Source organism: Gorilla gorilla, chromosome 11 (assembly GCF_029281585.2).
Source record: "Gorilla gorilla gorilla isolate KB3781 chromosome 11, NHGRI_mGorGor1-v2.1_pri, whole genome shotgun sequence".
Lineage (NCBI taxonomy): Eukaryota > Metazoa > Chordata > Mammalia > Primates > Hominidae > Gorilla > Gorilla gorilla.
The window spans coordinates 74,492,043-74,516,274 of record NC_073235.2 but is presented as its reverse complement, the minus strand read 5'-3'; the positions used below and the strand labels follow the sequence as shown (position 1 = coordinate 74,516,274).

Here is a 24,232-nt window from a genome sequence, read left to right as displayed (position 1 = left end):
CCAGGCTGGAGTGCAGTGGTGCAATCCCAGCTCACTGCAACCTCCACCTCCTGGGTTCAAGTGATTCTCCTGCTTCAGCCTCCCAAGTAGCTGGGATTACAGGTGGGCGCCACCATGCCTGGCTAATTTTTGTACTTTTAGCAGAGACGAGGTTTTGCCATTTTTGGCCAGGCTGGTCTCAAATTCCTGACCTCTGGGATTACAGGCGTGAGCCACCATGCCCGACTTAATTATTTTCTAAATATAGATTTCTAGAAGTGGAATTAAGTAAATAAGTTAAAGGGTATGAAATTTTGTGGCTATTTTATAAAAATTGTTTTTAAAAGATAAAGATTTTGATCATTAAGTATAAAAAATCTACTTTGCAAATTGGATATCTTTTCACCTATCCAGTCAAATTATATCAGCGGAAATGTGCTTTAAAAAGATGAAAAACTAGGCCAGCGCAGTGGCTCACGCCTGTAATCCCAGCACTTAGGGAGGCTGAGGTGGGCGGATTACAAGGTCAGGAGTTCAAGACCATCCTGGCTAACATGGTGAAACCCCATCTCTACTAAAACTAAAAAAAAATAGCCGGGTGTGGTGGTGGGCGCCTGTAGTCCCAGCTACTCTGGAGGCTGAGGCAGGAGAATTTCTTGAACCCGGGAAATGGAGGTTGCAGTGAGCCGAGATTGCACCACTGCACTCCAGCCTGGGCAACAGGGCCAGACTCTGTTTCAAAAAAAGAAAAAAAGATGAAAAACTATCTGGATGTAAAAATTACCACATTGTAAAAAATAAGTGGCAAGATAGTCATCAAAACCAATACTGTCCAACTTCTTGGTCAGAACAGGCCACATTTTAAACAACCAACATGTCAGAAGCAGGCTATGCCTCTGAATCAAATGACTACACCTTTGGGACAACCTAAAATAATCCCAATGTAATGTAATATGCTAAGTATATATCTCTTTGTGTTTTTACAATAATAAATTTCTGACCAGGCACGGTGGCTCATGCCTGTAATCCCAGCACTTTGGGAGGCTGAAGCGGGCAAATCACCTGAGGTCAGGAGTTCAAGACCAGCCTGGCCAACATAGTGAAACCCTGTCTCTATTAAAAATACAAAAATTAGCCAGGCATAGTGGCAGGTGCCTGTAATCCTAGCTACTTGGGAAGGCTGAGGCAGGAGAATCGCTTGCACCCAGGAGGTGGAGGTTGCAGTGATCCTGCTACTGCACTCCAGCCTGGGTGACAGAGTGAGATTCCCTCTCAAAAAAAAAAAGTAGTCCAGACGCAGTGGCTCACGCCTGTAATCCCAGCACTTTCAGAGGCCGAGGCAGGCAGATCACTTGAGGTCAGGAGTTCGAGACCAGCCTGGCCAATATGGTGAAACCCCGTCTCTACTAAAAAATACAAAAAATTAGCTGGGCATGGTGGTGTGCACCTGCAGTCCCAGCTACTCGGGAAGCTGACCCAGGAGAATCGCTTGAACCCAGGAGGTGGAGGCTGCCCTGAGCCAAGATCACGCCACTGCACTCCAGCCTGGATGACAGAGCAAGACTCTGTCTCAAAAAAAAAAAAAAAAAGAAACAAAAAGTAATAATAAGTTTCTTTGTTATAAATATATTTACAAATTGGAAAAAATGCTTCATCAGACTGTGTCTCCCAATGCTGTGCATGGTCACGTTCTGCCAGGCAAAGCTGTCATTTTGCTCTCTCTATTCTCTCACATGTGGCCTCTTTCACACGCAAATTTCCCTCCTTTGTTCCTCATTTCAGTGACCAGCATCTGCATACCCAAGCCCCTTTATGTCCTTGCCTACTTCTTCTCCCTGCCATCCTGTCTTTGTATACAGGCCTCACCACCCTAATATTCTGACATATTTATTTTCTCTCCCACGGATGTGATCCCCCTCTCTCCCACACTACTTCACTCTCACTTTCATCTTCCCTCAGACTCCTGAGACCTGTCACCTTTCCTCTCCCTTCTCTAATAACTCCTGCCCCCGGTCCTAGTTCAGGGAAGAACTGTTAAGTCAAGAAATCTGCCAAGGTGGCTGAGGGGACAACTGGGGCAGATGCGTAGATGCTGGGCATGAGGACACCAGGTGGCCAGGCTGGGTTTCCCAGGCCTCTGAGGCAGGAGGGGGTGGACCTGAACTAAAAGATGGGGCCAACGAAGCCAGGGACAGAGGCCAAGTCCTGCTGCTCGACAGCCGGAGCGCGCACACAAGCCACCCGGAAATGCCCTGTGGCCTGGATGGGCTCTGAGAGTTGCCAGTTGGACATACTGACCTAGACAAGCAATTAGCTGTGTTCAAGGTCTGCTGCACAGATCATATACTCTTGTAAACTAGGCTAAATCCCCTGTTAAGAGTTACTGATTTTTCTTCCCCTAAATTCTCCAGATTTACAGTCACAATAAGAATTGGAAAACAAATCAGACAAGGGTACTGAACATTTGACACATACCGAACATGAGACTTAATGTTCTTTTATGTACTTTTGGAAACAAACCAGGTATTCAGTGAACACTGGGAGATCTAGTAGGTATGTTTAATGAGAATTTGTACCGGGAAGGAATTTGAGATCAAGGTCAGGAATGATTAATATGCATGCAGGAAGTCATCAACATTTAAGCATAAGCAGTATGAATCTCATTAAATCTTCAATAGCTTCCTATTGCCTGAAGGAACTGGTGGCATTCTAATGATTAAAGCAGTAACATTAAGGTAGAAAACAACATTAGAAAATTAATCTGACCCTCATGAAACAAGCTACCCCAAAATACTAAGTCACAAAAACTGGCTTTGCAAGACTCTCTTCTGCAGCTGTGATTTTTCTTTAAAGTGCAGCATCTCCTTCCGTTAAGTTAGGCTTTGGTAAAAGTGACCAGTGACAGAGGTGTTCAAGGGCTCTCTTTTTAAAATCTAGGTAATTGATAATCTCCCCCACGCGTCACCCCATGGTGAAGCCATCACGCTGCTATCTAGCTGTTTGTCCCCTCTCCCACTCACTGGCCCCAGAACAGCCTTCTCCTGCTGTGTCCCTCACTCGCTTTTCTGATTGCAGTGCCCCTGCGCTCGGGCGATGTCCTGAACAGCTGCTATGCACAGAGCATAAAGTAGGGGAGAGAGGACAGAAGACGACAGAGAGGAGTTGTCCTTTGAAATATCAATTCTTAAAGAGGTTGGTATTCAGGAGCATCAGCTAGTTTGAGGAGAATAAGGCCAGGGAGCTCTTTTCTCTCCTGACCTATTTCTATTTGATCTTAATCATAATCTTACTGACAGACAGGGTGTGTGGGACCCCATGTCCAGAATGATCACAATGCTGACACAAAGGAAAAACAAGGTTGTGATAATATAGACTCTAAATGTGAAAGATAAAAGGGATGGCAAAAGTTAACTTTCATAAAGGAATATTTCAGTACTTAATAAACGTTGTCTTGTGGATGTGGTAATTTTACCACATCCTTACCAGTTTCTTTGCTTCCCTCTGCATCTAAACATAGCCTATTTCAAAACCAAAACAAAATATATGTCCGCAGAAAAACACATACACAAATATTCATAGTAGCATTATTCATAAGAACTAAAAAGTAGAAATGACCCAAATGTCCACAAACTGGTGAATGGATAAACAAAATGTGATATATCCATACAGTGGCATATTATACAGCAATAAACTGACACATGCCACAATAGGGATGAACCATGAAAACATCATGCTAAATGAAAGAAGCCAGTCACAAAAGACTGCATGTTGTATGATTCCATTATATGAAATGTCCAGGAGAGGCAAATCTACAGAAACAGAAAGATTAGGCCAGGCGCGGTGGCTCACGCCTGTAATCCCAGCACTTTGGGAGGCCGAGGCAGGAGGATCATGAGGTCAGGAGATCGAGACCAGCCTGGCTAACACAGTGAAACCCCGTCTCTACTAAAAATACAAAAAATTAGCTGGGCGTAGTGTCGGGCGCCTGTAGTCCCAGCTACTCTGGAGGCTGAGGCAGGAGAATGGCATGAACCTGGGATGCGGAGCTTGCAGTGAGCCGAGATCGCGCCACTGCACTCCAGCCTGGGCGACAGAGTGAGACTCCATCACAAAAAAAAAAAAAAAGAAACAGAAAGATTAGTGGTTGCTTAAGGATGAGGGGATGGGCAGATTGGGGAGTGACTGCTAATGGGTAAGAGGTTTCTCTTTGGGGTGATAAAAATGTAAAACTGATTGTGGTGATGCTTGCACAACTCTTTGAATATACTAAAAAATCACTGAATTATACACCTTAAATAGGTGAACTGTATGGACTGTGAATTATATCTCAAAAAAGCTGTTAAGATTGAACAGACAGGCTGGGTGCGGTGGCTCACGCCTGTAATCCCAGCACTATGGGAGACTGAGGCAGGCAGATCACTTGAGGTCAGGAGTTTAAGAGACCAGCCTGGCCAACATGGCGAAACCCCACCTCTACTAAAAATACAAGTTAGCCAGGTGTGGTGGCATGTACCTGTAATCCCAGCCACTCGTGAGGCTGACGCAGGACAATCGCTTGAACCTGGGAGGCGGAGGTTGCAGTGAGCGGAGATCGAGATCATGCCACTGCGCTCCAGCCTGGGTGAAAGATCAGAGACTTCATCTCAAAAAAAAAAAAACAAACAAAAACATTGGGCAGGTGAATCACTTGAGGCCAGGAGTTCAAGACCAGCCTGGCCAACATGGCGAAACCCTGTCTCTTACTGAAAATACAAAAACTAGCCAGGCGAGGTGGCACACGCCTACAATCTCAGCCACTCAGGGGGCTGAGGCAGGAGAATCACTTGAACCCAGAGGCACAGGTTGTAGTGAGCTGAGATTGCACCACTGTCCTCTAGCTTGCGTGACAGAGTGAGATTCTGTTAAAACAAAAAGAGGAAAGAAGGAAAGAAGGAAAAAAGTTGTTAAAAAAAAAAAAAAAGGGCTGGGTGCAGTGGCTCACATCGATAATCCTAGTACTCTGGGAGGCCAAGGTGGGTTGATCAATCACTTGAGCTCAAGAGTTCAAAGCCAGCCTGGGCAACATGGTGAAACCCCATCTCTACAAAAAGTGCAAAAAATTAGCCAGGTGTGGTGGTGTGCACCTGTAGTCCCAGCTACTTGGGGGGCTGAGGTGGAAGGATCGCTTGGGCCTGGGAGGTCAAGGCTGCAGTGAGTTGAGATTGCGCCACTGCACTCCAGCCTGGGTGACAAAGTGAGACCCTGTCTCAAAAAAAAAAAAAAAAAAAAAGAAGGGACAAAAAACCCCTCCACAATTCTCTGCAACCACCACCAACTGTCACTTTTCACAAGCTCCTTCTACTGCTAAATTTTGCTCCAAGCCGCCATCATCCCTAGTGGCCAAATTCACTGATACTTAGTCATCCTGCAATTTCATCTTACAGACTCTTTTCCCTACTAAGTTCTCTGTTCCTGCCAACTCCTCCTTTTCTGCTTTGATGCCCCTTGCCTTCCTCGGGTCTCCTTTCCAGCAAACCACCAGGTCATGATGATTTCTCCTCTGTACCATTGCCTTGGCATCCATCTCTCTCTTTCCATCCCGCAGTCATTACCCTAGTTCAGGTCCTTCTGTTTCTGCCATTATCTTCTAACTGACTGCAATGGCTTTCCCTCTCCAATACATTCAGAACACACCAGCAGCAGATTAAAATGGAGACACCATCTCACTTTCTTGTTAATCCTCTCTTACCCTACAGTCTTCCACTCTTAACATTAAGGTATAGTAAGAGTTTCTTAAATTCCATATATTAGAAATGCTACTTCTGTCAATAGCTCTTCTATCTTGAATCTTGCAATCCTGCCTCACAATTTCAATGCTCCATGACATTTCCTATACTTTCAGAAAATTAAAGAAGTAGATACACAATTAAAAATAAACCCATATAAAAAAAATTAACCCATATAATGACCCGAAACAAAAATTCATTGGTCACTTTTGGAGGATAAACCTGTTACGGTAGTCTCCTCTTAGATAAGAGTTTCAGTTATCCAAAGTCAATCAAGGTCTAAAAATATTAAATAGAAAATTCCAGGCCGGGCGCGGTGGCTCACGCCTGTAATCCCAGCACTTTGGGAGGCTGAGGTGGGCGGACTACGAGGTCAGGAAATCGAGACCATCCTGGCTAACATGGTGAAACCCCGTCGCTACTAAAAAATACAAAAAAAATTAGCCTGGCGCGGTGCTGGGCGCCTGTAGTCCCAGCTACTCGGGAGGCTGAGGCAGGAGAATGGCGGGAACCCGGGAGGCGGAGTTTGCAGTGAGCAGAAATCGCGCCACTGCACTCCAGCCTGAGAGACACGGCGAAACTCTGTCTCAAAAAAAAAAAGAAAGAAAATTCCAGAAATAAACAATTCACAAACACACTGTTCTGCACAGCGTGATGAAATCTCACACTGGCCCACTCCATTCTGCTCAGGACATGAATCCCCCCTTTTGTCAGCAGGTCCACACCCTGCACACTAGCAACCCATTAGTCATCCACATCCTCTGCTTCTGACATCATGTCATGGCTTAGTAATCCAGGATCACCTGAAGCAGATAATTCTCCTTCAGACATGTAGTCTAAAACTACATCACAGTGCTTTCTCATTCACCTCACTTCATCACGTAAGCATTTTATCATCTCACATCATCATAAAAAAAAAGGGGTGAGCCCAGTGCAAAAAGATATTTTGAGAGAAAGGCCACATTCACCTAACTTTTATTACAGTATATTGTTAAAATTGTTCTATTTTTAGTGATTGTTGTTAATTTCATACTCTGCCTAATTTATAAATTAAACCTTACCACAGAAATGTGTGTATAGGAAAAAGCATAGTACAGCACCGTGCAGGGTTCAGTACCATCTGTGGCTTCAGACATCCACTGGGGGTCTGGGAACATACCCCCACTGGATAAGCGGGGGACTATGGTATTTTAAAAACTGATAAATAAAGAGAACAAACCATTTAACTTTCCTTGCTGGGACAGGGCCTGTCAGGGTAATGAAATACTTGATGAGAAAGTTTCTCTTTGTAGATGTTTTCTAGCTGATAAATAAAGAAGGAGTAATTAAAATATTGTCATTTGTAAACTCCTAATGAGCCAGGTCATGATTGCCAATGGCCACTAATGTCTCCAATGTCTCCAGGCCACAATGTCTCCAGCAACACCACTATGAAGTACTTGTACCAAAAAATGTCTAACTTAAGTCAGGCCTTGGATCTAACTACCATTTTATAGAGGAACATCTTCAACAAGCCCTGTGGAATATAATACAATCAGCAAAATCCACAAAATGCAAAGCTCCACAGAACCAACAGGCTAACCAGTTGCTTCAACAAATAATTTTCAAAAAAAAAAAAAAAAAGGGAAAGTAAACTTATAGATTAAAAAAAATAATAATATCCGGCTAGGCGCGGTGGCTCATGCCTGTAATCCCAGCACTTTGGGAGGCCGAGGTGGATCACTTGAGATCAGGAGTTGGAGACCAGCCTGGCCAACATGGTGAAACCCCATCTCTACTAAAAATACAAAAATTAGCCGGGTGTCGTGGCACGCGCCTGTAATCTCAGCTACACAGGAGGCTGAGGCAGGAGAACTGCTTGAACCCAGGAGAAGAAGGTTGCAGTGAGCTGAGAATGTGCCACTGCACTCCAGCCTGGGCAACAGAGACTCTGTCTCAAAAAAAAACAAAATTAATATCCTTTTCCATCCATTCCAGCATAACTGGTACTAGAATTCCCACCTGTCTTAACCAATTAGACAAAATATGTGAAGCAACTATATCTTGGCACTGGATATTAGGCAATGCAGGACCATGAACCTTAAAAGAAAACAATACAACACATGAGCCCACACTGGCCTCAGCCACCCCCTAGAACTAACAGCAAAACACAAATAGATCCATCCTAACAGAGAATAAAAACCAAGCCTGAAAGAATCAAACAGATTTAACATATTGCCTGGCAGTTGTTTAAAACATATGTTAAAGAAAAACAACATAATCTCCACCAAGATATTATCTGTCATGCCACTTATAAAATTAAATATTACATGATTAGCCAGACATGGTGGTGTGTGCCTATAGTCCCAGCTACTTGGAAGGCTGAGGCAGGAGGATTGCTTGAGCCCAGGAGTTTGAGGTTGCAGTGAGCTATGATTGTGCCACTGCACTCCAGCCTGGGTGACAGAACAAGGCCCTTCTCTTAAAAAAAAAAAAAAAAAAAAAAATTACATGACATGGGAAGCAGCAGGAAAATGTAATGTACAATTAAAAAAACTAAAAAAGCAGTCAACAAAACAGAAACAGACTCTGAGGAGACCCAATAATAGAATTAACAGACTTTTAAAAAGCTGTTATAAATATGTATGTTCAAGTACTTAAAGATGAACATAATGAGTGAACAGGTGGGAAATCTCAACAAGAAATGGAAATTATAATGCAAATTCTAGAACTGATATGTACAACGTAAGAAGAAAAAAATGGCTCCCTATCTTTTAGAGATACACGGTAAAAAATCTACAGATGAAATAATATATCTGGAATGTGCTTCAAAACAATCCACCTGTGGGGAGGCAAAGTAACTGGGAGTATAGATGTAACAATAGTGGCCATAGGTTGATGACTATTGTAACTAGATGATGGCTACGTGGGAGTTCATTGTACTATTCTCTCTACTTTTGCATTATGTTTAATTGTCTCCATGTTCAAAAGCTAAAAAAGAAAATTCAGTCTCTGTAAGAACAAGCTGTTTCAGCTTAAAACTAGATGTTGTTCAAATGAAGTTCTGCATACACATAATACTTCTCCCATCTTTGCCAAGTTCCCTAAGATATATAGCACCCACACTGATTTTTATGGATTTCTAATGCTTGAGGAAAGCAGGTATTTCATAGAAACTATAAATATTGGCCAGGCGCAGTGGTTCACACCTGTAATCCCAGCACTTTGGGAGGCCAAGGCAGGCAGATCACGAGGTCAGGAGATCGAGACCAGCCTGGCTAACATGGTGAAACCCCATCTCTACTAAAAATACAAAAAATTAGCTGGGCGTGGTGGCAGGTGCCTGTAGTCCCAGCTACTCGGGAGGCTGAGGCAGGAGAATGGCATGAACCTGGGAGGCGGAGCTTGCAGTGAGCCGAGATCCTGCCACTGCACTCCAGCCTGGGTGACAGAGCGAGACTTCATCTCAAAAAAAAAAAAAAACAAAAAGAAACTATAAATATCTACTTGTATGTCATACTCTCTCTGTGTGTATACATGTTATATACACTTAGACACATGTATACACATATACAGAAATATTGATATTTTATTTACAAAATGTGAGTAGCTTATATTGTTTTATAACTTGCTTTTCCATAATAATGTATTTTGTGGACATCATTCCATACCAACAAATTTAGGTCAATATTTTTTTTTTTAATGACTGCAAAGCATTCATCACTGAGGGTCTATATGCCCTGTACTATACATTGAAATTTCATAATTTCAATGGGAGACAGAACTATTTGTAGTACAGAAAGCTGTTTCACATCAACCAATGAGTAGATAAATAAAATGTGTTATACATGGTAGCTTATGCCTGTAATCCCAGCACTTTGGGAGGCCGAGGTGGGTGGATCATTTGAGGTCAGGAGTTTGAGATCAGCCTGGCCAACATGGTGAAATCCCGCCTCTACAAAAAAATACAAAAATTAGCCGAGCATGGTGGTGGGTGCCTGTAGTCCCAGCTATTCAGGAGGCTAAGGCAGGAGAATTGCTTGAACCCGGGAGGCGGAGGTTGCAGTGAGCTGAGACTGCACCACTGCACTCCAGCCTGGGTGACAGAGAGACTCTGTCTCAAAAAAAAAAAAAAAGATATATATATATATATATATAAAATACAGACACCATGGAATACTACTCAGACATAAAAAGGAACAAAATAATGTCTTTTGTAGCAACTTGGATGGAACTGGAGGCCATTATTCTAAGTGAAGTAACTCAGGAAAAGAAAACCAAATACTGTATGTTCTCACTTATAAGTGGGAGCTAAGCTATGAGGATGCAAAAACATACAGAGCAATATAATGAACTCTAGGGATGTGGGGGTGAAGGATAAAAGAAAACATATTGGGTACAATGTACACTGCTTGGGTGATGGGTGCACTAAAATCTCAGAATTCACCTCTAAAGTATTCATCCATGTAACGAAAAACTACCTGTACCCCAAAAACTATTGAAATAAAACATAAAATAAATAAATAAGAAAGAAAAAAAACTGTTTCACAGCCTGGGCAGCATGATGATAACCTGTCTTTATGAAAAAAACAAAAAATTAGCTGGGTGTGGTGGTGTGCGTCTAGCCACTCAGGAGGTTGAGGTGGGAGGACTGGTCGAGCCCAGGAAGTTGAGGCTGTAGTGAGCTGTGATTGTGCCACTGCACTCCAGCCTGCGTGACAGAGACCCTGAAAAAAAAAAAAAAGGAAGGAAGGAAGAAAGGAAGCAAGCTAGCTGTTTCAAATAGAGGAAAACACATACAAGTATGTATGGATTTAGGAGCACTTAGGACTTTAGAGCCATGGTTTCATTGTAAGTATTTCTTAATCTGTGTAGTAACATGCCATATTATAATAGAATTGGAATGTATTTGTTAAAAGATGTCATACGGCAAAACTCCATTTCCATTCTCTGGTTATCAAGAGGAATGTAGTCTAAGTAATAGGAAGCTAAACTTAGGAATGTTAGCATTTTCCAAATCACCCATGAATTGCATCCCAAAAGTTTAATTATAAGTTGGTTTGGTGGCTGGGCGTGGTGGCTCATGCTTATAATCCCAGCACTTTGGGAGGCCAAGGCAGGGGCATCACCAGAGGTCAGGAGTTCGAGACCAGCCTGGCCAACATGGCGAAACCCCCGTCTCTACTAAAAATACAAAAATTAGCCGGGCATGGCGGCGGATGCCTGTAATTCCCACTACTCAAGAGGCTGAGGCAGGAGAATCACATGAATTTGGGTGGCAGAGGTTGCAGTGGGCCAAGATCACACCACTGCATTCCAGCCTGGGCAACAGAGCAAGACTCCGTCTCAATTTAAAAAAAAAAAGAAAAGTTGGTTTGGCAAAACTGAGCAGACATTTTCCTACAGAAGCTATACAAGACAGCAAGGATCTCAGGGCAGTTGGCAAACGTTTAAAGTACTTAACTCATGATGTATAACAGCCCCTCCCCTGCCTGGCTATTACATTTTTGAAAAACCACTAAGGTAACAAAATTCTCAGTGGAGGAGTCTAGGGCCTTACAGTCACAAGTGAACAAAAGTACTTGTAAGTTTTTTTTATATTTGTTAAAAATAAGTAAATGGCCAGGTGCGGTGGTTCACGCCTGTAATCCCAGCACTGTGGGAGGCTGAGGCAGGCGGATCACTTGAAGTCAGAAGTTCAAGAGAGACCAGCCTGGCCAACATGGCAAAACCCCGTGTCTACTTAAAAATACAAAAATTAGCCAGGCGTGGTGCTGGGCACGTGTGGTCCCAGCTACTCGGGAGGCTGAGGCAGGAGAATCACTTGAACCCAGGAGGCAGAGGTTGCAGTGAGCCAAGATCGCACCACTGCACTTCACCCTGTGCTACAGGGCGAGACTCTGTCTCAAAAAAAAAGAAAGAAAATATGCCCTCTTACTTGCTGTATTAGTCTGTTCTCACACTGCTATGAAGAAATTCCTGAGACTGGGTAATTTATAAAGAAAAGGGGTTTAATTGACTCACAGTTCTGCATGGCTCGGGAGGCCTCAGGAAATGTATAATCATGGCAGAAGGCACCTCTTCACAGGGTGGCAGGAGAGAGAATGAGTGCAAGCAGGAGAAAATGCCAAACGCTTATAAAACTATCAGATCTCCTGAGACTCACTCATTACCACAAGAACAGAATGGGGGAAACTATCCCCATGATCCAATTACCTCTACCTGGTCCTGCCCTTGACACATGGGGATTATTACAATTCAAGCTGAGATTTCCTTGTTCCTCTTCATATTCACTGGCATCTTGCTTAGTGGCCCGAGCTAGACCTGGGATTCCAGTGAAGCGAGGGCTGGGAGTGAGACTGAGATAGGAGAGAGTTCCTGGGGCCCCAGGGTAGGGATTCTGTACTCTGAGGAAGGGATTTCCTGCCAGCACTAATACTTGGGAGTATTTTAGTCCCTTAAAGGCCCTTGTTACCTTCTCTCTTGGTTCCAAGAGGCTGATCTGTCTTTTCCTCTTTCCAATGTCACTACTCATAGTTTCTACCCATCCCTCCTTAGACCATGATGGAAGAGAACAAATCTTAACAGCCTCTCAATTCAATATACTTTTAATGAGCTTAACTTTGAGCCAGGTACTGTGCTTATAAAGACAGAAAGATACATAAGACAAAGCTTCTGTTCAACCAGAATTAATAATCTAGTAAGGAGCAGAAATGGTGAGAGGAGCTAGGTAACTACTGTATACAGGGTATACTGTGACCAAAGCCCCAGTGAGTTGAGGCGTCACAAGAGAAACCTCATGCCCTTTTTAAAAGGTTAAAAAAAAGTCTTCCTATATTTCAAGAAGAAATGATGCTCATAGATGCTGATGATAAATCCTGGTACACGAAGACTTGTAATGGATTGCTTTACATAAATCTAGATGGGTGAAAGGGAGGAAGAGGGTGGAGAGAGGAGTCTTCGTGAATTTACCCTTCATTTTCAATTCTTGGGGGTGGGGAGCAGGAAAACCTCTCTGCAATCTAAAACTAGCTATGGATAGTCCAAAAAGGGGCCCTTTCTCCATCATTAAAATAGCTTCCTGATGACACATTTTTCTTCTCTCCTCTAATCAGAGGATCCACTTCTTGGTTGTTGCAACACTTTGGGATACAGTGGGACGGATTATAGGAACCAATAACTTGGCCTGACTTCCATATAATATATTTTCTCAAGACTGTCTAAACCACCATTTGTCAAAATAATAAGTGATCAAAAAGAAAGAAAAGATTAATGCTATTTCTGTTATCTGCAAAGAGATGTTATATATTCAGTTGGTGCAAAGTAAGCACAGTTTTTGTCATTGATTCTAAAACTGCAATTACTTTTGTACCAACCTAATACATATATACACACATATAAAAATACGTTTATACATGCATAGGTGTATATATATATATATACATACATACACCTATGTATGTTTTCAGGTTGTTTTTTTTTGGCTCCTCCTCTACATTGACTATCTTCTCAGATCCTTCTCACCATTACCTGAAGCACACAAAAATGAAGTCTAAAAGCCATGATTTCTTGTGAAAAGAGGAAACAGAAAAGTAATTAGTAAAGAAAGTTTGGACTGGAACCCAGATCTTTTTTTTTTTTTTTTTTTTTTTCAGCTCACTACAACCTCTGCCTCCTGGGTTCAAGCGATCCTCCCACCTCCACCTCCCAAGTAGCTGGGATTACCAGCATGTGCCACCACACCTGGCTAATTTTTGTATTTTTAGTAGAGACAGGTTTCACCATGTTGGCCAGGCTGGTCTTGAACTCCTGGCCTCAAGTGATCTGCCCGCCTTGGCCTCCCAAAGTGCTGGGTAATATTACAGGCATTAGCCACCTTGCCAGGCCTGGCACCCAGATCTTGAGAGATGTAAATTGGCTGTCTTATCACAAGGCTACACTCGCATGCTGATCTCCATTCCTTCACGCAACCAGTCCAAAATGCTCGCTACATCACCTTCCCCATACACATCTCTCTCCTCAAATCTTCCTGTGGCTCCTTTCTCATCTCCACTAACACTGAAATACTGAAGTCTATTCGATTACCAACCTTCTTCCTCTCTAAAAATATCTTCCTCTTCACTTCTTATTTTTTATTATTTTTATTTATTTTTTCTTTTCTGAGACGGAGTCTTGATCTGTCGCCCAGGCTAGAGTGTAGTGGTATGATCTCAGCTCACTGCAACCTCCACCTCCTGGGTTAAAGCGATTCTCCTACCTCAGTCTCCCGAGAGCTGGGATTACAGGCATGCGCCACCACGCCCAGCTAATTGTGTATATTAGTAGAGACGGGGTTTCACCATGTTGGCCAGGCTGGTCTTGAACTTCTGACCTCAAGTGATCCACCCGCCTCGGCCTCCCAAAGTGCTGGGTTTACAGGTGTGAGCCACCGTGCCCAGGCTCTCTTCACTTTTTGCACACACTCATCCTGCACTGTCTCTGCTGAACTTTACACACTGACTTCTATGGAGTGACCATGTCATGCAGTACAGAGAAACGAGTCTTAAAAAAAAAAAAATTAGAGTCATGTTCAAATGAGCAATCTGCCTCTTACCATTTATGCGACCTTAGTCATGTTATTTAACCTCTCTAGCCTTACTTTTCCCTTCTGCAAAGAGAAAATAATTCCTAACTCACTGGGTTTTTGTTTTTGTTTTTGAGACAGGGTCTGGCTCTATTGCCAAGTCTGGAGTGCAGTGGTACGATCACGGCTCACTGCAGCCTCTCGACCTCCCAGGCTCAAGCGATCCTACCACCTCAACCCCCAGAATAGCTGAGACTACAGGCATGTGCCACCACGCCCGACTAATTTTTAAAATTTTTTGTAGAGACGGGGTCTCATTCATTGAGTTTTAAAAGGAAGCAAGCATATGTAAGGCGCTTAACACAGTATCGTGTACTTAAAAGGCACTTAATAAACAGTAGCTGTTACTATGAAAATAATATTTAACTCACAAAACTGTTCCTACATGCTTGACACTTAAGTAGCTCCTCAAAATATGATAGTTTTCCTCTTCCCCCGTCCTTGGAAAAACTTTCTAGTTCTTTCCAACAAACATTCAGAACCTAGTTCAAATCCAACAAAGATTTCCCCAATTCTGCTGCAAAGGCATTTGTATATTTACTAAAATCTCAACACTCACGCAGGATAAAACCTACTTAGAACTACCCAGACATCCTTTCTTATCTTCTTAACTTTAAGTCACTGGAAGAAAACCATCACATTTTGCAAGTCCCCAAAAAACATGCCTGCATAAAAGCTCTAGGGAAGCGAACCGGGTGTCCAGATGCATTTCAGAATTACCATAGGTTTCCTCGCTCGGCATACAGAATAAATGTTGGTTACACTAATGATACAACCGAAGTTGGGGGAAAAAACTTCAGACAATGGCCCGCAAATCTCAAGGAGTAATTGCGAAAAGATGCCACGTGGTGACGTGTTCTAGGCGGGTGATCAGTGAACAAATTTGTATGTGTGATCCTGTGGTGTGTGAATGTGTCATCGTGTGTGCCTGCGTGTGTTCGTAAACACTGAAAGTACAGTCGTGTGCGCCGAGAAGTCTGAGCGCGGGTGTGCATCCCTTTGGACCCGGGTGCGTACCTAGTGAGCAACCGTGCGAACCCTCACGGGGCTCTCCTCCACGCGCTTACCTCTGCGGACGAGCTGGTGGACGCCACTGGGCGCCGCCATGTTGGCGTCGGTCACGTGGCCGCGAGCACTCGCTCGCCGCCCCGCCCGCTGGAGCCGGCCAGTCGCAGCCCTGCCGAAGCCCTGAGGCGTCGAGGCCGCCCGAGGGGAGCGCGCGTGCGCGCGCGGGGCTGACTGCGGGAGCCCTGGCTGGGAAGCGGCTAGGGCACCCGGGCAAGCAGCAGAACCCGCGGCCGGCTGAGTCCTCTCCAGCCGCGAGAGGCGGGCTCCAGCCGCGGCTCGCGCGCTCGCTCTGAGCCCCCGCGCCCAGGTGGGATGGAAGAAGCCTGTCAGGTAAGCGTGGCATCCAATATTTATAGCATCAACATTTTGGTGCATGGAAACGTGAAGTTGGGCGGAAAAAATAAAGCACAATCTAGCGTTCAACATAGCACTTTGTATCGTCTGCCACTCTGTTGCAAATTATTCCCCTGGATTCAGTTGAAAGCTAAAATTTGGTTCAAAGTCACCAGCTTCCCTTTTGCTGTCCCAGAATCTACATTACTCAGCAGAGACTCCAGACAACACAGGATCTGTGTGTCGCTGCAAAATCTATTCTAGGTACCCCAGTGGGTATGTTCAGGAGACTTCTCTTTCTTCAAGGACGCCTTCTGCTTGGCAGTATTAACTGGAGTCTTAATCCTAAATTTGGAGTTTAAGTATAAAAGGATGACGCCTGCCAATTGCATTGCCAAGAGAAGAAGCCTACAGAAGGCCAATTGTGAATCAGATGAGGGAGCTGATGTATGCCTACTGATGACGGTGCCCATTTTTACCAAATTCACTGTCTCTCTTACCTGTGTTCTGGGGTAGATGCCATCCTGTCATGGACCAGGTGTTATTCATCTTAGTAGCCTCCGTGCCCGGCACAGAACCCGATACCCGAGGAATGTCAGGTGAAGCAATTGAACACTGCATGAAACCAGTCAAACTGAGAATGTAACCGTTTCCAGACTTTAAATGCAATGAAGATTGATTAGGATTCTCAGTGAATGTGTGTGATGTCTTCTAATTAATTTTTAAGCACTACACACTCAGTGAATAATGTAGACAATTCAGAACAATTCAGAAATAAGGAACAAGTGCAAGCCCCTTCCTCGCCCTCTGTACATACCATAGTCCCACTCCCCAGTTAACCACCGTGTGCTCAATTGAGATCTTTGCCTTTTACACACAGGCAAATGTAAGTATTTTAAATAGAATCATATGACTTGCTTTTTCCATTCCACTCATCATAGGCATCAAATCTTAGAACACTTAGTTCAGACTTATTCTTTTTAATGACTATTTAATCTTGATATTTTTACTTTTAAAGAGAGTGAATGTTGGCATTTCATTAGAGGACACATGCTATAATTCTGGAAAACCTGGTTTTGGATGTTTTTGGGTCACCTTGAAAGATAAAGAGAAGTAATGCTTTCCATCAGGGTAAATAAGATGCACAAGAGTGAGAATAAAATATACTCCTATGGGTTACTTCAAGCCCTACCTTTTGCAAACTCACTTCAATTCCAGGGAGAGCATTTTTGAATGTGGCAAATCTGTCCTCTGTGTAACTGAGGCCAGCAATCTGAGTGCAGCAAAGGAGCCTGAGAGTGAGCTGGCCACAGTCTTAAGAAGTGTACAGAAAAAAGAAATCTAGACGTCCCTATTCCTTAAGGCATCAAGCCTAGTTTCAAACCCATCTGAAATAGAACACATGTTCATGTGACTTAACTCAGCCAACCCTTGGAAAATAAATGAATGCTTTATTCCCCTACAACTAAAAGGAAAAGGAAACACTATGAGGACCCAGGTGGCACCAGCAGTAGTGGAATCCAGTGAGGAAATCCTCAATAAGTTTGGCATGGAATGTAGATATCTGGGATGAGCTAGAAATGAAGCAAATATGAACTTGCACAGGTGATAGCTCATCTACTGACCCTGGATCTGGCTTCTCTCATATACATCCTTCTCACCGCAGAAGGGTTAAAAGCTGCCAGCACATGTCCGCCAAAACCATCAATTTGTGGGATATAGGCTGGGTGTGGTGGCTCATGCCTGTAATCCCAGCACTTTGGGAGGCGAACGCAGGCAGATCACCTGAGGCCAGGAATTCGAGACCAGCTTGGGCAACATGGTGAAACCTGTCTCTACTAAAAATACAAAAATTAGCCAGGCATGGTGGCGCATGCCTGCAATCCCAGCTACTCAGAGGCTAAGGCGGGAGAATCACTTGAACCTGGGAGGCAGAGTTTACAGTGAGCCGAGATCCTGCCACTGCACTCCAGCCTGTGCCACAGAGGAAGATTCTCTCAAAAAAAAAAGGGGGGGGATATATTCATAGTGACCAACAAGATAAAGGGCTAGATCACTGATATCTAGGATCCCTTGCAATTTTAACATTCTGTGATCTTGAGCATTAGAGTGCTTTTATTTAGATGAGTAACCGCTACTGAGTCACTTCTCTACTCCATTTCTGTCCGTGCTCCTATCTGTGAAATGAAGGTTAATTATATTATGGCACTTCACTGATTTGAATTCTTACCATTAGTCAGATTTTGTACTTAGGATTCTTGAATAAAAAATTGAATAATTCGGCCGGGTGCAGTGGCTCACACTTGTAATTCCAACACTTTGGGAAGCCAAGGCAGGAGGATTGCTTGAGCCCAGGAGTTGGAGACCCGGCTGGGCAACATAGTGAGACCCCGTGTCTACAAAAAATTTACAAACTAGCTAGATGTGGTGGCACATGCATATAGTCCCAGCTACTTGGGAGGCTGAGGCAGGAGGAGCACTTGATCCCAGGAGTTTGAGGCTGCAGTGAGCTGTGATTGTGCCACTGCACTGTAGCCTGGGCAACAGAGCAAGACTCTGTCTCAAAAAAAAAAAGTTGAATAACTTTTCAAAACCAGGGTTCAAGAAATAAAGGATAACTTAATACCTTCAGTTTATGTCCAAAAATTCATTCTTGAATGTTTAAATATTTTGATTGTGATTATTATTTTATAGGTCTTTACCTTGATTTTCAAAAGATCATGTCTTATTCACATCTTTTAAAATCTTTTTATTTATAAAAGATATAAATCAAATAAATTCCGATATGCATATGTTTGAAAAACCCATTTTTCCTTCCTCCTTCTTGAACTTAATATTATAGACTTATACCATGAGTGTGTCTAAATTTGTATATAGTTTGTAATAAATTATGCAGGTTCTGTAATGTATGTATTGAATTTTTAATTGAATATTTGCATTTTTAAATGCTCTAAGGGATTATGTGACATGAAGTAAATAATTTTTTAAAAATGTTTGTCTTATAGTAAATAACATCATCTTGTAATTTGTCTCACAAGTTTAGATTTATATATATATATATTAGGATTACTATAAGATATTTGAAAACACAGGCCGGGTGTGGTGGCTTATGCTTGTAATCCCAGCATTTTGAGAGGCCAAGGCGGGCAGATCACCTGAGGTCAGGAGTTCAAGATCAGCCTGGACAACATGGCGAAACCCCATCTCTACTAAAAGATGCAAAAATTAGCCGGGTATGGGGCAGGCACTTGTAATCCCAGCTATTTGGGAGACTGAGGCAGGGAGAATAGCTTAAACCCTGGAGGCGGAGGTTGCAGTGGGCCAGGATGGCGTCACTGCAGTCCATCCTGGGTGACAGAGTGAGACTCTGTCAAAAGAAAGAAAGAAAGAGAGAGAGAGGGAGGGAGGGAGGAAGGAAGGAAGCAAGGAAGGAAGGAAGGAAAGAAGGAAAGAAGGAAGGAAGGAAGGGAAGGAAAGAAGGAAGGAAAGAAGGAAGGAAGGAAGGAAAGAAAAGAAAGAGCACAAACCATGAAATAGGGGCCAAGGTGCTTACATATCTCTAATAAAAAGCTGTTTTATATGAATACGTTGTAAGATTAACTGATATAATGTGGCTGCTGGGGGAAACTGGTACCCTGGGACCACACAGCTTCAGCGCAGTTGTCATCTAGACCCAGGGGCCTCATTCTCCCTTCCTGACCCTGCCTCTTTGTTTTGCCATCTGAATCCGTAAAGTTAGCCTTTTGATTTGATTTCACGATCATTTCTTAGCAACTCTGTAGTTGGAGAAGAATCTCCAATCTTGGCCTCTAGTTTCTCTAATTTTAATATGTTGGTATGCTACTTGTTTACATATTTTAAGTCAAATGAACATTCTTTTCAGGAACTAGGAGTCCTGCATAAACATAAGCTGCATGTACAACAAAGATCTGACTTAGTAGCTGATTGGGCCCCTCTAAAGTTAGGGTCTATGTTTGAATGATTATAGGTTCAGGCAGACAGTTTCTAGGGCACTCTCAACTAACTTGCTGGCAGAATGTCATGTTTCCTATACCAATCATTTGAGACAATCATGAATATGTTACTGAGTAATCTAAGGGTACTGTTAGAGAAAATGTGTAAATATTCCATGTTTTGCGAGGAAAAGTAATGCCATATGTGAGACAGTTGTGGAAAATCAAGTGGATTTCTCTTTGCTGTTTGTGCCCTGTTCCTTGATCTTTAGCAGTGCCAAGAGGGAGCCAGGACAAGAGGAGGAGGATGTTAGTTGCATGTGATCCTCCTGCCACTCTCATTTTTTATTAGTCTAATGACATTTTCCCAGTCATATAATTCCTATGCAAATGATATTTTAAGCCCCACCCCTTTCTAATGGGATTGCCCTACCTGAGCCTCTCCCATACTGAAATTCTGAGGATTTCAGGGATCTAGAGCCATTTATAGGCATAATCCAAATGGGCTCAGCAAATAGCATGCTGCAACCTCCTGAGCAGTCTGTCAAGGGAAGGGGAGTAGAATGGGACCAGACAGGGCTAACTTAACTGTAGGGTAAGACCAAAACATTGCCCCAAGGAAGTTGTTGATATCAGGCCCAGTCTGGCTAGCATTCGTTTCAAGTTTGTCCAACACTTTGGCTTAAAAGATGTTATAGGAGATGTAAAAACAGCAGTAACACTCCAACATAGTAACATTTCCATTGTTGGAGCAGTAGCCCATCTAGAATCGTGGCAGGAGCTGAGGGAGCGAGGGAAGGGAAGGGACGGCTATAGGGAAGAGCACGGAGATGGTCCCAGACCCTTCTCACTGGTGCATTAAAGCTTTCTGATAATACTGCCTGCTTCGGTCAGAGTTGGCTTGGGAACTGTGCAGGCTTGAGGGACAAGGCTTCCCTGACCTGATGTCTTGGGACTGACTCTGAGTGTTGGGTTAAAGCAGAAGTGTGTAATTGCCCCATGGAATCTAAATGAAAGTGTGAACCATTAGAGGCTGCCATCCATTCCCAAACTGTCAATGCCTGGAAAGGTAGTTCCTGCTTATACACTTCCAGAGAATGAAGATTCCATTCAGAATAGGGGGAAAAGGCAACAAATTCCCAAGCGAATCTAGCAATCAACCAATCGATAAATATGTAAGTGCTACTCTAAGCTCCAAGGAGATATGATACTGTCTTTATTCTCAAGAAACAAATTGGAAACGAACTGTGCAGGCTTGAGGGACAAGGCTTCCCTGACCTTGAATTAGTCTCAGCTTTCCAATTTGTTCTTAAGAAACAAATTGGAAGAGACTAACATGCTCACAAGATTGTCCATAAAACAAGACCAAATTGTACCCTCTTGACTATAAGCCCCACGGAGCAATGCCAGGGGTCACAGATTGTAGCCATCCCTGGCTGCCAGGAACTGAGGAAAATGGTGAACTCTAATTATCTAAGTTCCCAGGAAATTATACCTATTTAATCTCCTTCCTTCAAATATGTGCTCTTTGAAAAACATTCCAAAAAAAAAAAAAGAGAGAAATGTGTAATATAGAAAATAGAAGTCCCTCACATTCAGGTAATTACTGTTAACAAATTGATGTATATTCATTCATCTGGACTTTTTTTCTATGCCTATACTCATTTGCTGGCCTTTTTTTTTCATTTTTTGAGACAGGGTCTCATCTGTCACCCACACTGGAGTGTGGTGGCACGATCATGGCTTACTGCAGTCTCAACCTCCTGGGGTCAAGTGATCCTCCTGCCTCACTCAGCCTTCTGAGTAGCTGGAACTACAGGCACACACCACCACACATGGCTAATTTTTCTATATTTTGTAGAGACTGGGTCTCACTATGTTGCCTAGGCTAGTCTCAAACTCCTGGGCTCAAGTGATGCTGCCACCTTAGCCTTCCAAAGTGCTGGGATTACAGGCGTGAGCCACTGTGCCTGGCACTATTTGCTGGACTTTCAAAGGGAAGATACCCATTTTTATCACGACCAGTCACACAGGTATATAGAATAAAAGACAGCAGACTAGGCAAGTGACACGCAAAAGCATAGGAACGCACAATATTATTCATGTCTTTATTGCAGTCTACTGTGCATTCTCTCTCTTCCTTTTGCCTTCACTCTGCATCTGTTTCTCTTCTTTCTTTTATTTTTCTCTCTCTTGTAAAATTACTTATTTTCTTGTGGCTTTTTTCCCTTTCCCTCATGAAGTGATGATATTGGTTATCTTCCCATATTTTTCCATCTTTGTTTACTCTTTTGCTATATTTATGGTTCTATGTTTGCTGTTACGTTCTTAGTGGTTTTGGTTTAAAATTTTTGGTCCTGTAGGACTGTGTGAGGCCAGTGCCTATGGAAAGCAGTTTGATCATTAATATCAGAGGTTGAAAATGTTTGTAATTTTGCCACTTCCTGCATATAAGTATGAAATAGTGTTCCTTAGTCAGTTAGCAGTTACACAAAAGAGACTGCAATAAGAATCTCTGAAGTGGAGATCATGAAATAAGAAGGGATTTAATAATAGAAAGAGAAAACTAGCTGTATGTCCCTTTCTCCCCTCCCACTCTCCACCTCCACTCCCCAAACTGGCTGAGAAACTAAGCAGTAGTGCATTTTTTAACTTCTTCTGCTTGCCTCTCACTGAACACATTCTATATTCAAGACTGAAACTGTTGAAACAAACAAGAGTGCAGATGCTGCCACGACCTCTCTTCCCATTGAACTGAGCTCCTCTGTGCTCACCCCATCCACTTTAACCCAGAGAATAACCTGTGTGGAGTGCATTCTCCTCATCTGAAGCACACACAAACATCACTGCATTTTCTTTTGCTTGATAAAGGATAAAGGAAGAAAGCAGCAGCTGCTCTAGGAGCAGACAGCAAACAAGCCTCTCTGTGGTAGCACCACGGCCTTCACAAAAGGGGATTGAGAGAGCCAGGCAAACACACACATCCAGCCCAAGACTTCCGCACAGATTCACCTGCCAAAATTATTAATTAAACATGTAACGAGCTGTCCAGGTGAACTGAGAGTCTAAAGCACATTTTCCAACTAGTCTTTTATTAAGATGAAGGAGCGGGAATATGGTTGAAGAACTAGAGATGGCTTCAAGATCACCTAATACAACTCTAACCCTACCCCTTCTAATTTTAAGATAAAGACAGTGAGACCCAGGGAGGTTATAGAAGATTTATTCCATTTCAAGCCTGTATATATTTTAACGCTGGAGGTTTTTAAAAACATTTTTTTTACATTAGTACACCACTCCTTGCAGCGTCTTACACACAAGAGCTCAGCAGATATTCATAAATGATGATATTATACTTTTATTGCATTATATTTCTCCACTGGGTTAATGGGAAGCCCAAAAAATTATGAAGTATGTTTTTCTTTGGTAGTACATCCAGTGTCTACTGACTCATAAAACCAGTGTATCAAAGATGGAGACAATTTGCTTTGATAACAAATTTTTTCCAGATTCGTCTTTTACCAGGTAAGTACATGGTAAATTATGATTCCTTTGATAATCAGTTTCCTAAGAAAAGAATTGAGTATTGCTTTTTTTTTTTTTCCAAAGAAAGCTCTTCAGTATCTTTTGATGAATCTGCCTGGTCGAAGTCAGGCAGAGCACGATTTCATTGTTTAAGGGTGCCACTTGGTTGCTTTAGGTAAACTTTTATTTAAAAAATTTCCTGGATTTACAGTTTTATTTTATTTGACAGTAATATGGAGCTTCAGTGGCAGAACAATATACCTGTAGTAATATTAAACAGATTTTTATATCAAAGACATATATAGTGAAAAAATAACCATACAATTATAAAAAGGTTTACAATGAAAAGCAATAGGTCGGGTGCAGTGGCTTATGCCTGTAATCCCAGCACTTTGGGAGGCTGAGGCGGGCGATCACCTGAGGTCAGGAGTTCAAGACCAGCCTGGCCAACATGGCAAAATCCTATCTCTACTGAAAATACAAAAATCAGCCAGGCATGGTGGCGTGCGCTTGTAGTCCCAGCTACTCAGGAGGCTGAGGCAGGAGAACCGCTTGTACCCGAGGAGGCGGAGGTTGTAGTGAGCTGAGATTGCGCCACTGTACTCCAGCCTGGGTGACAGAGCAAGACTCCATGTCAAAAACAAACAAACAAACAAACAAAACAATTCAGCATCAGAGCTTTGAAGATATTGTTCCATTATCTTTCAACATGCAGTATGGCTGATAAACTCTAATGCTGAATCCCCCTTCCTCTCCCAGGTTGTCTGTGTTTTCCCCTGTGAAAGCATTCAGGATCTTAATTTTATGCTGTGGATTCTGAACTTAATAATTTGGCCTGTGAGTCTATCTTTTTAGGTAAGTGGTAGCGGTACAGTGGTTGAGAATCTAAGTGAGTCATATTGCATGGGCCAAATTTCCAGCTCTGCCACTTACTAGCTGTGTGACCTTGGTGAAGATAACCTTCCTAGGCCTCACTTGAGGATACCAAGTACCTCAGAGGGTTGTTA

General features: G+C 42.9%; 2 protein-coding genes across 2 annotated transcripts in view; one reads left to right on the top strand and one right to left on the bottom strand.

The window, feature by feature from the left end:
- METAP1D (methionyl aminopeptidase type 1D, mitochondrial) overlaps positions 1 to 15,867 on the bottom strand; it is an 82,034-nt gene extending 66,167 nt beyond the window's left edge. Inside the window, exon 1 of the mRNA XM_004032788.3 lies at positions 15,414 to 15,867. Within this exon, the coding sequence (XP_004032836.1) occupies positions 15,414 to 15,840 (427 nt within the window). The 5' untranslated portion in view covers positions 15,841 to 15,867. The remainder of the gene's footprint in view (positions 1 to 15,413) is intronic.
- Positions 15,553 to 24,232, top strand: part of SLC25A12 (solute carrier family 25 member 12) — a 221,486-nt gene continuing 212,806 nt past the window's right edge. The window contains exon 1 of the mRNA XM_055379156.2: positions 15,553 to 15,744. Coding sequence (XP_055235131.1) covers positions 15,727 to 15,744 — 18 coding nt within the window. The 5' untranslated portion in view covers positions 15,553 to 15,726. The remainder of the gene's footprint in view (positions 15,745 to 24,232) is intronic.